This window comes from Panulirus ornatus, chromosome 2 (genome assembly GCF_036320965.1).
Source record: "Panulirus ornatus isolate Po-2019 chromosome 2, ASM3632096v1, whole genome shotgun sequence".
NCBI lineage: Eukaryota > Metazoa > Arthropoda > Malacostraca > Decapoda > Palinuridae > Panulirus > Panulirus ornatus.
In genome coordinates, this window is record NC_092225.1 from 84,493,694 (window position 1) to 84,509,246 (window position 15,553).

Here is a 15,553-nt window from a genome sequence, read left to right on the forward strand (position 1 = left end):
TTACTGTGGCTACCCTCTTGAGGGAGTTCCCAAAGGAAATGGGCAATAGATATAGATAGATAGATAGATTTTCCTATGCAATTGATTTTCATGGGATGCACTCAAAAATATATGATCCACCCATATATGATACTAATTTGATTCTGGAGTTGGGGAGAAAGATTTTACCTCCATACTCCCTTTGTGTCATTGAAAGTGACTAAGATGGGCAAGACTGGGGGCCTGGAAATCCCTTCTCTTCTTGTCTTTCAGTTTCTAAAGGAAAGAAGCAAGGAGTGCTCATCCTCATTGAAGGCTTTGGCTGGGGTATCTGAGTGTGTAGATGTGACCAAGAAGAGAAGAAAGGAGAGATAGGTAATATGTTTAAGGAAAGGAACTTGGATATTCTGGCTCTGAGTGAAACAAAGGTCAAGAGTAATGGGAAGAATGTTTGGGAATGTTTTTGAAGGAAAGTCAGGGTTGATGTCAGGGCAAAAGCTAAAGAAGGGGTAGCTTTACTGGTGAAGCAGGAGTTATGGGTATGTGTGAAAGAGTGTAAGGAAGTAAGCTCCAGACTGATGTGGGTAAAAATGAAAGTGGATTGCAAGGATGGGTGATTAGTTGTGCTTATGCCTGGCCATGAGGAGAAGGATGATGAGAGGCAAGTGTATTTGGGGGCATGAGCTGCTTGTGTAGTTGTGTACTGAAAAAGGCAGGTGATTAGGAATACCTGGATTAAAAAGAGGGGCATACACAAATATAAATATGTGAGTAGGAATGATGGTAAGCGGGCATTATTGGATTATATATTAATTGATAAGCATGCTAAGGAGGAACTCTGAGATGTGAATGTGTTGAGATCATTACCAGGTAAAGGCTTGTAAAGGTTTTCAGCAAAGAGGACAATGGGGGAGAAGAGGGCGTTGAGAGTAAGTGAGCTTGGAAAAGAGACTTGTGTGAAGAAACACCAGGAGAGATTAAGTGTAGAATGGCAAGGGATGAGAGTAAACAAAGTTTGGGAAGTGGGTGAAGAATGGGAGGTATTTAGGGTAGCAGTACTGGCATGTAGGAGTTAGGAGATAGGCAGGTAAGAAAGTATATGAGTGGAGTGATGACTCTTGTAAACTTGCTAGTAAAAGAGATAAGCAAAGTAAAGTTGCTAGTAAAAGAGAAAAGCAAAGTATATGAGCATTACTTACAGGGAAGGATTGCAAATGATTAGGATATATTCAAGAGAAAGTAGTAGGTGATCAAGAGGAAGGTGCAGGAATTAAAAAAGATGGTAAATGAGATTTGGAGTGAGAGAGTATAAGTAAACTTCAGTAAGAAGGGGTTGATAGTAGAGAAAAAACAAGAGTACAAATAGGAACATCAGTGGAGACAAATGGGAAAGTGGTAACTGGTAGTGATGAGGTGAGGAGGAGATGGAGTGATTGTTGTGAAGGACTGTTGACTATGTTTGATGACAAGGTGGCAGATGTTGAGTGTTTGGGTCAGGGTGATATGCAAAGTGTGAGAATCATGGAAAATTGATTGGTGAAGAGAAACGAGGTAGTTAAAGCTTTGCATAAGATGAAATATGGCAGAGTGGCTGTAGTGGATGGTATTGCAGTTGAGACAGGATGACTTTATTATTGATTGGTTGGTTAGGAATTTCACTGATTGTATGGATCATGGTAAGGTGCCTGGGGATTGGTGGAATGCTTGTATAGACTGTCTATCTATCTATAATTTCTAACACCTGTTCTGTTTGGGAACTTCCTCAAGGGGGTGGCCACAGCAAAAGAGTCTCCATAAATGTTAATCTTGAGTGCCGCTTCTTAGCTTTTAGTGCCTCGCCCTTAACAGGCCACACTAGCAGGGGGCAATTCTAGTGCAGTGTTTTCAAAGGCTTCTGCTTAAATTTCCTACCAACTACTTCTACCTTGTGTCTAATATTCCTGCCTAATGTTACAACCTATTACTTCTACCTAATGCTTCCAGCTAATGCTCCTATCCACTACTACGTAATGTTTTCATAGAAAGCTCCAGTGTGACATTCCTATGTAGTACTTCTGTCTAATGCTTCTACCATTTTGCCAAAAGGCAAGGCTAGTGCAAAGAACTCATTGCAGGAAAATTTAGTTACAAAGAATGAGTTGTGTGAGTTAAGTGTTGTCGGCTGTTATTTGTGATAAGGAGAGATTGTATGTTTGTGGACAGAATACCAGCAGTCTACATGTGGATGAGGCAGAAAGAAAAGACAGCCACCTGGGTCAAAGATGTGCAACTTGACAACCACTGAAGTGATGACTCTATGCAGTCATCACAAAGCTTCCCAACACCCAGGAGGCAGAGAGTGGTTTTATCAGGGATAGAGGATGTGTGGATTAGGTGTTTGCTTTAAAGAATGTGTTTGAAAAATACCAAGGGAAAGAAAAGGATTTGTATGTGGTGATCTGGAGAAAGAATAGGGATGGGTTGATAGAGATGCCTTGTGTAAGGTCTGAAGAATGCATGGTATTGGAGGAAAGGTACTAGAAGCAGTGAGAAGTTTTTAGCACAGGTGTAGGGTGTGTGTACGAGTAGCAAGAGAGGAGAGTGAGCTGTTCCAAGTGAAGGTTAGTCTGTGGTAGAAGTATGTGATGTCATGATGGCTGTTTAATACGTTTATGGATGGGGTAGTGATTAAGGTAAATGCAAGATCTTTGGAGAAAGGAGTGAGTATGGTCTGTAGGGGATGAGGGGGCTTGGGAAATGAGTCATTGTTTGCTGATGGCATGCACCAGTGGCAGATTCAAGTGAGAAACTGCAGACTTTTGTGACTAAGTTTGGAAGAGTGTGTGAAAGGAGGAAGGTGAGAGTAAATGTAACTAAAGCAAGGTTATTATGTTTAGCAGGTTAGTGGAAAAGGTTGGTTAGGATGTGAGTTTGAATGGAGAAAATTTGGAGAAAGTGAAGTGTGTTAGGTGACTCAAAGTGGACATGTTAGCAAATGGAACGATGGAATTAAGAGAAATAAGATTGAAGTTAGAGGATCCTACGGTGACAGAAATGGTGTATGAATAGTGGGAGGGGTTCAAAGTTGAAAAAGAGGTCAAATGTGTAGGAAGATTGGTCATGACTGTTGGGAAATTGGGTAGGGTGTTTAACTTATTCACTGTGGAGTGTGATAGTAACACCAAAAATAGCTTATGAGGACTGCAGGGGTGTAGCTGCAACAAATCCATATTAAATTTTGTGTCAAAGGTATTGGTGTGACGAAAAATGGTGATTATTCAAAAAATTCAGAAATGGCAGCACATGAAACTGAAGCTAGACAGTGAGCCAATTGTTGTAAGACTTATTGATATCCTGGATGTAGTAGTCTGATGAATTCAGTGAGCTGTAAAAGATAAAGAAGCAGAGAAAAGTGAACCAGAAGACTGTAGTAGTATCAACTGGCACTGTATGTCCACATGGCATTGCCAAGAGATGGAAGTGGTGTACATTATTTACAAAAGAATTGTAGCACTTTCCCTTTATTTTCTCTGGCAAACACACTTTTTTCTTTTCTATTTTCTCTGGCAAATATACTTTTTTCTTCTCTGTGGAGTTATTCTATATAATACAACAATGGTAGACAGACAACATATTTGAAATGTATTTCCCCGTAAAGATCTCAGTATTTTTCAAATGCATATCACTGGTAATATGTATTCACAAAAGTACAGATATTCAGGCAAATTGATTTGTGCTAATGCAAGCGCTTAGAGCCCAAATGTATTATTGTCATAAAAAAGTGGAATGGGAAAAACTCAAAAGAATTTTTATAGCCTGGCAGTGCTAACAGGCATTTCCCTTCATACTTAAGTAAATTTTGATGCTTTTACAAGGTCAAGTGGGCTACTGGATTTTTTTTTCTTTACTCAAAAGTAGTGCTTTACCAGTTTCCATGGTCAAAATATGAAATGATTAGCCCTTTGATTTATTGAAATTCTGTAAATCTATGGCAGGTCATGCTGAATGGGTTAATTGTTTGTTCCAGATGGTTAAGGAGGGAAAAAGAAAAGGCCTCAGCTCCACCAGGATCATCTTGATTAGATATTAAGAGAGCAGAGTTTCGTGGCAAAAAGTCAAATAGTTGAAGACTTGTACTGTACATATGTGGAGGAATAAAAAACAAGGTAATAGAACATAAAGGTTTTGAGCCAAATGATACCAGAGTTAGGAGAAACAGTCCAAAAGGTGAGGAACAGAGGTTTTTGTACTACAGAGCAGAAATGATGATGTCAGGTGATCATAGTTGGTGATCTTCTTTTGCACAGAAGAAGCATCCTTGGACAGTTGGATTTGATAGGGAAGAAAAAGGTCAGGGAAGAGATAAACAGGTGGTGTTCAATAGAGGGAAGATTAGAATTAAGACTACAAATGTTGCAGAAATGGTTAGAAAAGAGTCAGGTCTAGGAACTGTAGCTATGGAAGTTGGGTAGATTCCCATTGCATGATGGCAGTCAAGTGGCCCTTTGGATCCACTGAACCCTTTTGAACTGGTGTTACTGCTCTGAATTTGTGCTGGATAATTATTAGTTGGTTGTGCTGCCATAAATTTTGGAAAATGGAAAGGTTGGAAAAATGATAATAGAAAAAGAATATAAAGATATGTGTGAGATTTGTGTTGTCAAATATGTAGGAGGAAAAGGTCTGGCATTGGGGTTGAGTAGTATACCACCCACTCACATATGGAGGAGGCAAGGGAAAAAAAGACTGTGACCTGAGACTGAAAGGGGGCATGAATCAAATGTCGCATTGCTGGCTTACTGTGCCTCTGTCACCATCCTTCCCGAAACCCAGGCAGTGGTACCTTCCTGATTGGTGGTTGCCTGCCATCCACTACTCTAACTACAAAATAGCAGCAGAAGGTGCCACCTACTGCACTCAAGTACTATTTTTTCAGCAAAGTCTGAGGCAAAAGCCAATTCTTTTAGCTCAACCCATGACTTTATACAGTAGCCAAAGAAATTATTAAGATGTTCAACAATACACCATCTTTTGCTTTGAGTGGATGTCATATTCTGTGGAAACCTTACACAAAGAGAAATTGCATACAGTGAACCGATAAATATACAGAGAAAATAAGAGTATTGGAACTAAAGGAGTTGGAACTGAAGGGAAAGACATTGCCCAACTTCATCAGGGTAATAGTTTTTAAAAGACAAACACATGAGGTGTACTAAGGTTTTGGTCTTTTGGACAGTCTAAGAGCTCCACTGCCTCTGTGAAACACTGTGCTAGTGGCCTGTGAAGAGTCTTGCACTGAAAGCGAAGAAGTGGCAGTAGTGTCCACCAGTTATGTCTGAGAGTAAAAGGGATGAGTGATTGAGGGTGATGGCTCTGAATGTTAATGGAATGACTGGTGATGGTAAAAGGAGGGAGGTTGTGGAGAAATTGAAAAGATATAGTTTAGATGTGCTGGAGTTTGGGGAAACCTATATCCTTGGACGGGGTTTATGGATTGAAAATGGATCTGATGAATGCAAATTGTTGGAAGGTGTGGATAGGAGTGGTATGGATGCGAATGAATGATAGTTATCAGAGAAGAGGGAAAGATGTGCAATTGTGCTATCACCGAGAGTATGGGAGGATGTTACAGAGCAACGTTGAAGTAGATCAAGAATATTGTGGGTTAAAAGAAAGACTGGAACTGTGAAGTATGCATAGGTTTTTGTATATGTGTTTGTGAATAGGAAGACTGTGCATGGTAAGGAGAAATTTGAATGACTGTATAAATGGATTTGAGGAGAGAAAGGTAACTGGTTGTCGTGGGTGATATGAATGCAAAGGTGGGATGTAATGAAATTTGCGAGATAGTCTGTAAGTGGGGAGTGCTTGGAGTAAATGAGAATGGAAGTTGTTATGGATGTCTGTGCTTAGAGGGGTTTATTCCTTGCAAGCATTTTTTATCAGCGTATGTACATGGATGATAAATGATGGAAGGGAAGAACAAAAGGGTTTGATTGACTATGTAGCAGTGGATGAAAGGTTGAGAATGAGAAAGGCTGTGCTGAATGTTAGAGTTTTAAGAGGATTTTTAGAAGATTCTGACCATTTTCCAGTTCTTGTGGAGGTAAGGATCAGGGAGATGTGGAGGTATAGGTGAGAGGGAGATTGGAGAGGTAAAAGTGTTGGCAAGCTAGATGATGAATTAGAAAGAATGCAAGAAGTATGAAAGAAGGGTGACAGAAAGTATAGATGAAAGTGCAGTAAAAATAGGGATGCTGTCATGTCTCACCGAGATGTTTAAAATATTTCGAGAAAGATTGTTAAAGGTTGAATTCATTGTTGAGTACAAGGCTGTGATGTGTAAGAATAAAAGTGGAAATGCAATCTGGACGGATGGGATTAGAATTGCTGTGGAAGAGAAGAAAAAGGCATATGGTAGATTGCTTGAAAAGAATGTACCTGTGGAAGTTTAGCAAAGGAGTTGGGAAGAATATATGTGTAAGTGGAATGTTAAGAAGCTGATAAGGAAAACAAGGAAACAGTTGAAGATTTTGGAAGAAAGTTGAGCAAAAATTATAAGGATAATAAAAACTTGTACTAGATGGAGGTGAAAAGTGAAAGAGATGGATGTAAGAGTTGATATGTTAATGTGAGAAGTAAGGGAGGGGAGTTGCTGAATCAAAAGGAAGTGAAAAGACGAAAAGAGTGTTTTGAAGAACTTATGAATGTGAGAGAAGGTGAGGCAGCAGATGTAATATGCATGGGCATGAAGTTGGAAGGAAAAGGATACAAGTGCTGGGGCCTATGGCAAGAAAGGGTATAAAATGGGTGATGATAAGGTTGAAGATAAGAAAGGCACTTGGAGTGATTGTGAATACAGCTGAAATGTTAAAGTATGGAGGAGAAAGAGTGATATAGTGGATGTATTTGATATTAAGTAGAAGGTTGTGTTTGAGGATTAAGTGAAAGCTGTTATTGTTCTTATATTTAAATGAAAAGGAATAAGTCTGTTAAGTATACCAGGAAAAGTGTATGCAAGAGAGTTGATTGATAGAGTGATGGAAGTGACTGAATGCAGAATAAGTGAGGAACAAGGGCATTTTAGGAAAGGTTGGGTTTGTGTGGATCATATTTTTTAGTGAGAATAAATGTAGAAAAGTATTTACTGAAAGGTAAGAAGTTGTATGCAGCTTTTGTGGATCCTCACTCATTCTCTCCATATGTCCAAACCATTTCAACACACCTTCTGCTCTCTCAGCCACACTCTTTTTATTTCCACACATCTCTCTTACCTTTTTGTTACTTACTCGATCAAACCACCTCACACCACATATTGTCCTCAAACATTTCATTTCCAATACATCCACCTCCTCTGTACAACTGTATCTAATCCATGCCTCGCAACCATATGACATCTCATGCCCATCTATTTCTGTAATTTGTTAATTTGCTGTACTGCTAGTTACCCTTTTTCTACACAAACTAACATCTCGATAAGGACATAAAACAACTGATATTCTCCAGTCAACTGAAGATTTTAAGTTGTTATGAAGCTTGTATGATGTGAGTGGCTGCCATCGCTGGTGAATGAGTGGTTGTGTGGGGAATTGGAGGAAAATGGAATGCCAGGCCCCACATATGCACACCATTTCCTGCTTTAGCGAGGTAGTGCCTGGAAACAGACAAAGAAAGACCCATCCGCTCATATACACATATTTATATATACATGTACGTATACATATCAACATATATATACATACATATACACATATACATATTCATACTTGCTCGCCTTCATTCATTCCTGGCACAACCCCACCCCACAGGAAACAGCATCGCCACCCCTTGCGTCAGTGAGGTATCAACTGGAAAAACGATGAAATAAGGCCACATTCGCTCAGGCATTAGTTGTCATGTATAATTCACTGAAGCCACAGACCTTCCATGGTTTACCCCAGACACTTCACATGCCTAGTCATTTTTCTCTCAGTATGAATCCTTTGTTAAATTGTTTGAGCTTGCCTGGCTTGATTTTAGTAAGTCAGATAAAGTTCTTAGAGTCTCACAGTGTTAAACAAAAAAGTTTATGTTCTAAAAAGCATATTTGATTCACAATGAATTTTACAGAAGCATACCTGGCTCTGGCACATGGCATCATATCAGATTACCTTTCGGAAGACCTTAGTAAGATCCTCTACAAACATTTGAAGCTCCCAGAGACAAGGAACAAGCAAAAAGCTCCTGCAGGGATGGAGAACAAGCCACCATCAAAAAAGCAGAAGATAGAAGGGCCCCTAGAGGATTACACTAAAGATAATGTACCAGTCAGTAAGGTATGCATATTTTTCTGTTTTCTTTGGCATGAAATTTGTTTATGGATGGGGTGGTTAGAGAGGTAAATGCAAGATTTTTTGGAGAGAGGGGTTAGTATGCAATCTGTTGGGGATGAGATGGCCTGGGAAGTGAGTCAGTTGTTGTTTGCCGATGATACAGCACTGGTGGCTGATTCGAGTGAGAAACTGCAGAAGTTGATGACTGAGTTTGGGAAAATGTGTGAAAGAGAAAGTCGAGAGTAAATGTGAATAAGAGCAAGGTTATTAGGTTCAGCAGGATTGAGGGACAAGTTAGTTCGGATGTAAGTTTGAATGGAGAAAAATTAGAGGAAGTGAAGTACTTCGGATATCTGTGAGTGGACTTAGCAGCAAATGGAGGCAGAAGTGAGTCACAGGGTGGGGAAGGGGGTGAAGGTTCTGGGAGCAATGAAGAATGTGTAGGAGAGAATGTTATTTTGGAGAACAAAAATGGGTATGTTTAAAGGAATAGTAGTTCCAACAATATTTTATGGGTGTGAGGCATGGGCTGTTGACAGGGTTGTATGGAGGAGGGTGGATGTGTTGGAAATGAAATGATTGAGGACAGTATGTGGTGTGAGGTAGTTTGATCGAGTATGTAATGAAAGGGTTAGTGAGATGTGTGGTTATAAAAAGAGTGTGGTTGATAGAGCAAAAGGGGGTGTATTGAAATGGTTTGGACATATGGAACAAATGAATGAGGAAAGGTTGACAAAGAGGATATATGTGTCAGAGGTGGAGGGAGCAAGGAGAAGCAGGAAACCAGATTGGAGGTGGAAGAATGGATTGAAAAAGATTTTGAGTGATTGGGGCCTGAACATACAGGAGGGTGAGAGATGTGCAAGGAATAGAGTTAATTAGAACGATGTAGTATACTGGGGTTCACATGCTGTCACTGGACTGAACCAGGGGATGTGAAACGTCTGGGGTAAACCATGGAAAGGTCTGTCGAGCCTGGATGCAGATTGGGAGCTGTGGTTTCGGTGCATTATACATGACAGCTAGAGACTGAATGTGAACAAATGTGGCCTTTTTGTGTGTTTCCCTGGCACTACCTCACTGACACAGGGGACAGTGATGCTGTTTCCTGTGGGACGGGGTGGTGCCAGGAATGAATGAAGGCAAGCAAGTATGAATATGTACATGTAATATATGTCTGTGTATGTGTATGTATATGTGTATATGTTGGTATGTATATGTATATATATGTATATGCTGGAAAGGATCACAATTTTGCTTGTGATCAAGATATGAGTCCATGGGGAAAATGAAACACTTAAAGTTTCATTTTCCCCGTGGACTCATAGGAATATGTATATGTGTGTATATATATAAATGCGGGAGACAGCGACAAAGCAAAAAAAAAAAATATATATATATATATATATATATATATATATATATATATATATATATATTCTTTCTTTCTTTTAAACTATTCGCCATTTCCCGCGTTAGCGAGGTAGCGTTAAGAACAGAGGACTGGGCCTTTTTTGAAATATCCTCACCTGGCCCCTTCTGTTCCTTCTTTTGGAAAAAAAAAAATGAGAGGGGAGGATTTCCAGCCCCCTGCTCCCTCCCCTTTTAGTCGCCTTCCACGACACGCAGGGAATACGTGGGAAGTATTCTTAATCCCCTATCCCCAGGGATATATATATATATATATATATATATATATATATATATATATATATATATATATATATATATGTTTGATGACAGAGTGGCAGATATAGGGTGTTTGGTCGAGGTGGTGTGCAAAGTGAGAGGGTTAGGGAAAATGATTTGGTAAACAGAGAAGAGGTAGTGAAAGCTTTGCGGAAGATGAAAGCCGGCAAGGCAGCAGGTTTGGATGGTATTGCAGTGGAATTTATTAAAAAAGGGGGTGACTGTATTGTTGACTGGTTGGTAAGGTTATTTAATGTATGTATGACTCATGGTGAGGTGCCTGAGGATTGGCGGAATGCGTGCATAGTGCCATTGTACAAAGGCAAAGGGGATAAGAGTGAGTGCTCAAATTACAGAGGTATAAGTTTGTTGAGTATTCCTGGTAAATTATATGGGAGGGTATTGATTGAGAGGGTGAAGGCATGTACAGAGCATCAGATTGGGGAAGAGCAGTGTGGTTTCAGAAGTGGTAGAGGATGTGTGGATCAGGTGTTTGCTTTGAAGAATGTATGTGAGAAATACTTAGAAAAGCAAATGGATTTGTATGTAGCATTTATGGATCTGGAGAAGGCATATGATAGAGTTGATAGAGATGCTCTGTGGAAGGTATTAAGAATATATGGTGTGGGAGGCAAGTTGTTAGAAGCAGTGAAAAGTTTATATCGAGGATGTAAGGCATGTGTACGTGTAGGAAGAGAGGAAAGTGATTGGTTCTCAGTGAATGTAGGTTTGCGGCAGGGGTGTGTGATGTCTCCATGGTTGTTTAATTTGTTTATGGATGGGGTTGTTAGGGAGGTAAATGCAAGAGTCTTGGAAAGAGGGGCAAGTATGAAGTCTGTTGGGGATGAGAGAGCTTGGGAAGTGAGTCAGTTGTTGTTCGCTGATGATACAGCGCTGGTGGCGGATTCATGTGAGAAACTGCAGAAGCTGGTGACGGAGTTTGGTAAAGTGTGTGGAAGAAGAAAGTTAAGAGTAAATGTGAATAAGAGCAAGGTTATTAGGTACAGTAGGGTTGAGGGTCAAGTCAATTGGGAGGTGAGTTTGAATGGAGAAAAACTGGAGGAAGTGAAGTGTTTTAGATATCTGGGAGTGGATCTGTCAGCGGATGGAACCATGGAAGCGGAAGTGGATCATAGGGTGGGGGAGGGGGCGAAAATTTTGGGAGCCTTGAAAAATGTGTGGAAGTCGAGAACATTATCCCGGAAAGCAAAAATGGGTATGTTTGAAGGAATAGTAGTTCCAACAATGTTGTATGGTTGCGAGGCGTGGGCTATGGATAGAGTTGTGCGCAGGAGGATGGATGTGCTGGAAATGAGATGTTTGAGGACAATGTGTGGTGTGAGGTGGTTTGATCGAGTAAGTAACGTAAGGGTAAGAGAGATGTGTGGAAATAAAAAGAGCGTGGTTGAGAGAGCAGAAGAGGGTGTTTTGAAATGGTTTGGGCACATGGAGAGAATGAGTGAGGAAAGATTGACCAAGAGGATATATGTGTCGGAGGTGGAGGGAACGAGGAGAAGAGGGAGACCAAATTGGAGGTGGAAAGATGGAGTGAAAAGGATTTTGTGTGATCGGGGCCTGAACATGCAGGAGGGTGAAAGGAGGGCAAGGAATAGAGTGAATTGGAGCGATGTGGTATACAGGGGTTGACGTGCTGTCAGTGGATTGAATCAAGGCATGTGAAGCGTCCGGGGTAAACCATGGAAAGCTGTGTAGGTATGTATATTTGCGTGTGTGGACGTGTGTATGTACATGTGTATGGGGAGGGTTGGGCCATTTCTTTCGTCTGTTTCCTTGCGCTACCTCGCAAACGCGGGAGACAGCGACAAAGTATAAAAAAAAAAAAAAAAAAAAAAATGTATGTTTATATTCCTATGAGTCAACTGACTTATATTTCTCTCTTGTGTCTCCCCTGATGATGTGATTATTACACGGAAGTGCACTTGGGAACTTATGGTGTTTCATTTTCCCTGTGGACTCATAGGAGTATACTTGATCACATGCAAAATTGTGATCCTTTCCAATATGTGTATATGAGTGGATGGGCCATTCTTTCTTTGTCTGTTTCCTGGCGCTGCTTCACTGACATGGGAAACGGCAACTACTAATAAGGGAGATACTACCTGTGTATCAAAAGGAATAGTGATGGTGATGCAGAGCTAGGGCTCTGCTTTTTGTCACATTCCTTTCTTTGGCCTTTTCCCTTGCCACACCTACATATGGGTTGCTGGCATCCAATTTACAGTTTAAGCTAACAACACATACTTGACACGGCTCTTACATTTTACTCCAGCATATCCTTCATTTCACTTAAATTGTGCTTGTACACCTATCTCTGGAATGGTGCCAACAGTTGAGGAGGGTTAGGTGGTTCCCGAGGCCCTCTTGAATAACATCAAGTGCCTGGGACCTACCTAACTTTTGCAGGCACAGCTCCTAGACCTGATTCTTTTTGTATTCATGTAAACAGCATTATCAATCTCTTTAACGGTTAGCTGTGCCTAATTTTAGAATCCATGTCAGTTATTGAAGTTCGGAAGGTACAATGCCTTAATTACACTTGGAAATGTTGTAAGCATTTTACCATATTTTTCTCAACATCTTTTCCTAATATTACAAAATGCGTCCTTTCCTGGCCCTTGGTCATTTATATTACCTTAACTTTTTTTTCAATTTACTGTATAGAACTGTACTGTGCTTTTTTTTTTTTTTTTTTTATATACTTTGTCGCTGTCTCCCGCGTTTGCGAGGTAGCGCAAGGAAACAGACGAAAGAAATGGCCCAACCCCCCCCATACACATGTATATGCATACGTCCACACATGCAAATATACATACCTACACAGCTTTCCATGGTTTACCCCAGACGCTTCACATGCCTTAATTCAATCCACTGACAGCACGTCAGCCCCGGTATACCACATCGCTCCAATTCACTCTATTCCTTGCCCTCCTTTCACCCTCCTGCATGTTCAGGCCCCGATCACACAAAATCTTTTTCACTCCATCTTTCCACCTCCAATTTGGTCTCCCTCTTCTCCTTGTTCCCTCCACCTCCGACACATATATCCTCTTGGTCAATCTTTCCTCACTCATCCTCTCCATATGCCCAAACCACTTCAAAACACCCTCTTCTGCTCTCTCAACCACGCTCTTTTTATTTCCACACATCTCTCTTACCCTTACGTTACTCACTCGATCAAACCACCTCACACCACACATTGTCCTCAAACATCTCATTTCCAGCACATCCATCCTCCTGCGCACAACTCTATCCATAGCCCACGCCTCGCAACCATACAACATTGTTGGAACCACTATTCCTTCAAACATACCCATTTTTGCTTTCCGAGATAATGTTCTCGACTTCCACACATTCTTCAAGGCCCCCAGAATTTTCGCCCCCTCCCCCACCCTATGATCCACTTCCGCTTCCATGGTTCCATCCGCTGCCAGATCCACTCCCAGATATCTAAAACACTTCACTTCCTCCAGTTTTTCTCCATTCAAACTCACCTCCCAATTGACTTGACCCTCAACCCTACTGTACCTAATAACCTTGCTCTTATTCACATTTACTCTTAACTTTCTTCTTCCACACACTTTACCAAACTCAGTCACCAGCTTCTGCAGTTTCTCACATGAATCCGCCACCAGCGCTGTGTCATCAGCGAACAACAACTGACTCACTTCCCAAGCTCTCTCATCCCCAACAGACTTCTTTTATTTACAGATAATTTTTGTGAATCAAGACTTACATAAAATTCATACCTGTTATTTACTGGTTGGAGCTGATCTCATGCTGTTCAGTAGAATTAACTCATGTCGATGTATTTACTGATATTTCTTGTATCCACTTCTCTCTTATTTTACTTATTAGTTCTTGTTGATTTCCAGGTTAAGACTCCAAATACAGCTAAGGCCAAAGCTTTAGCTAAATCAGCAGTAGGATCAAAGAGCATAATGTCTTTCTTCACTAAGAAGTGAGTCTTTGTAATGTTTGAATAACCATTATTCCTCATTTAAGTCTTGATCTTAAACAGTAAATAGGAAAATATACATTGGAAAGATTAATGCTGTGTGTTCATTCTTAAGAATAATCAGATAATAAACCATCAGATTTTTATATTGTGTTTATGAATAAAGGTGATTTATTTTGGGTGTATGAATAAAGAAGATGAAAAAGAAAATATTGTATTATGAATCCTCTGTGTGTAGTGGGTCATGATCTGTTGACTTGAACTCTGTTTCAGTTTACATGGGATGGATCAAACACATACAGTCTTTCAGTTCTCTCACACACATCCTTAGCTTATGTTTAGTGTGCTTCAGTGAATATGGAGTTTCACATAAACAGAAGCACTTCTTAATTTCTCTCTTTGCATATTGAAGTTAATTTTTCAAGTGAGACTAATATCTCCATTCACACCTACAACTTCACACTTAAAATAGGACCATGGTTGCATGTTTAATGTTCAACCCAAGTAAATTTATAGTAATAATGATGTGTCACAGCAAAAGAAAGCCTTGATATGAAAAAGACTTGGGAGTCAACATTGTTCCTTAACTGTTTGCCTGAGTCTCACCAGAGGAAAATAGTTAAGGAAACTAACTGTCTGATGAGAAATATTAGTCACGTTCAAGCTCGTGGATAAGGAAATATTCAGCAAGCTGTTCACATTGTACATAAGGGCAAAAGTAGAATATGCTTCTTGAGATTGGTCATTGCACCTAATGAAACATAAAGAGCTTATAGAGAAAGTTTAGAAGAGTGCTGCAAAGATAATACAAGAATTAAGAGAAGTGAGCCTCAGGGAAAGGCTAGGGGGTTTCAATTTACCAAGCTTGCAAGAGTGAAGGGTGACCTGTTCATAACCTCGAAGTTTTTAAAACAGGTCAGTGATGTAGACAGTGAACAAGTCTTTGAGAGAAGTGAACAGGTCTTTGAGAGATGCAAGGATAGAGCAAACAAAGGCTACAATATAAAATGAAGCAAGAAACTTGTTAAGAAAGATGTGAAGTACTTTTAATGTATAAGAATGATGGATGAATGGTATGAAATGACTGAAGATGTGGTTAATGCAGACAGCATACAGAAATTTAAGTTGTATGATACAGAATGTTCAAGGTATTTGGCCTCACAAATTTAAAACTTCCTCATGTATAGTACAAATGGGTAATTACAAAAAATTACACACACTCAGGAACCAGTTGTACTTTATTAACAGAATATATTTTGAAAATTTAAACAGTAATGCTGTGAAACATTTGCAAAATAAAATGCTTTATTTTAATACTGGTATTTTAATAAAGCGAAATATTTCAAATATTGATGTGAGTCCTCACAAAAGCAGACACATAAACAAGGATGGATGTGGTGGTGGTCTAGACACCGTGAGGTGGGAGTGGTGCAGATTCATCTTGTGTATCAAATGCTCACAAATTTTCAAAGCCATAGCACAGGAAAAATTCATCTATATGCTTAGAATTTTCTCAATATTTTTCACAGCACAAGCGAGGCCGAAATAAAGGAGTCACGTGGGGAGTGCTCATCCTCCTCAAAGGCTCAGATTGGGGTGTCTAAATGTGCGTGGATGT

At 40.0% G+C, this 15,553-nt stretch overlaps 1 protein-coding gene across 1 annotated transcript in view; it reads left to right on the forward strand.

The window, feature by feature from the left end:
• Window positions 1-14,145, forward strand: part of LOC139757886 (ribonuclease H2 subunit B) — a 39,825-nt gene extending 25,680 nt beyond the window's left edge. Inside the window, exons 6-7 of the mRNA XM_071678810.1 lie at window positions 8,068-8,273; window positions 13,853-14,145. Of these exons, the coding sequence (XP_071534911.1) occupies window positions 8,068-8,273; window positions 13,853-13,942 (296 nt within the window). The 3' untranslated portion in view covers window positions 13,943-14,145. The remainder of the gene's footprint in view (window positions 1-8,067; window positions 8,274-13,852) is intronic.
• The last annotated feature ends 1,408 nt before the right edge of the window (window positions 14,146-15,553 follow it).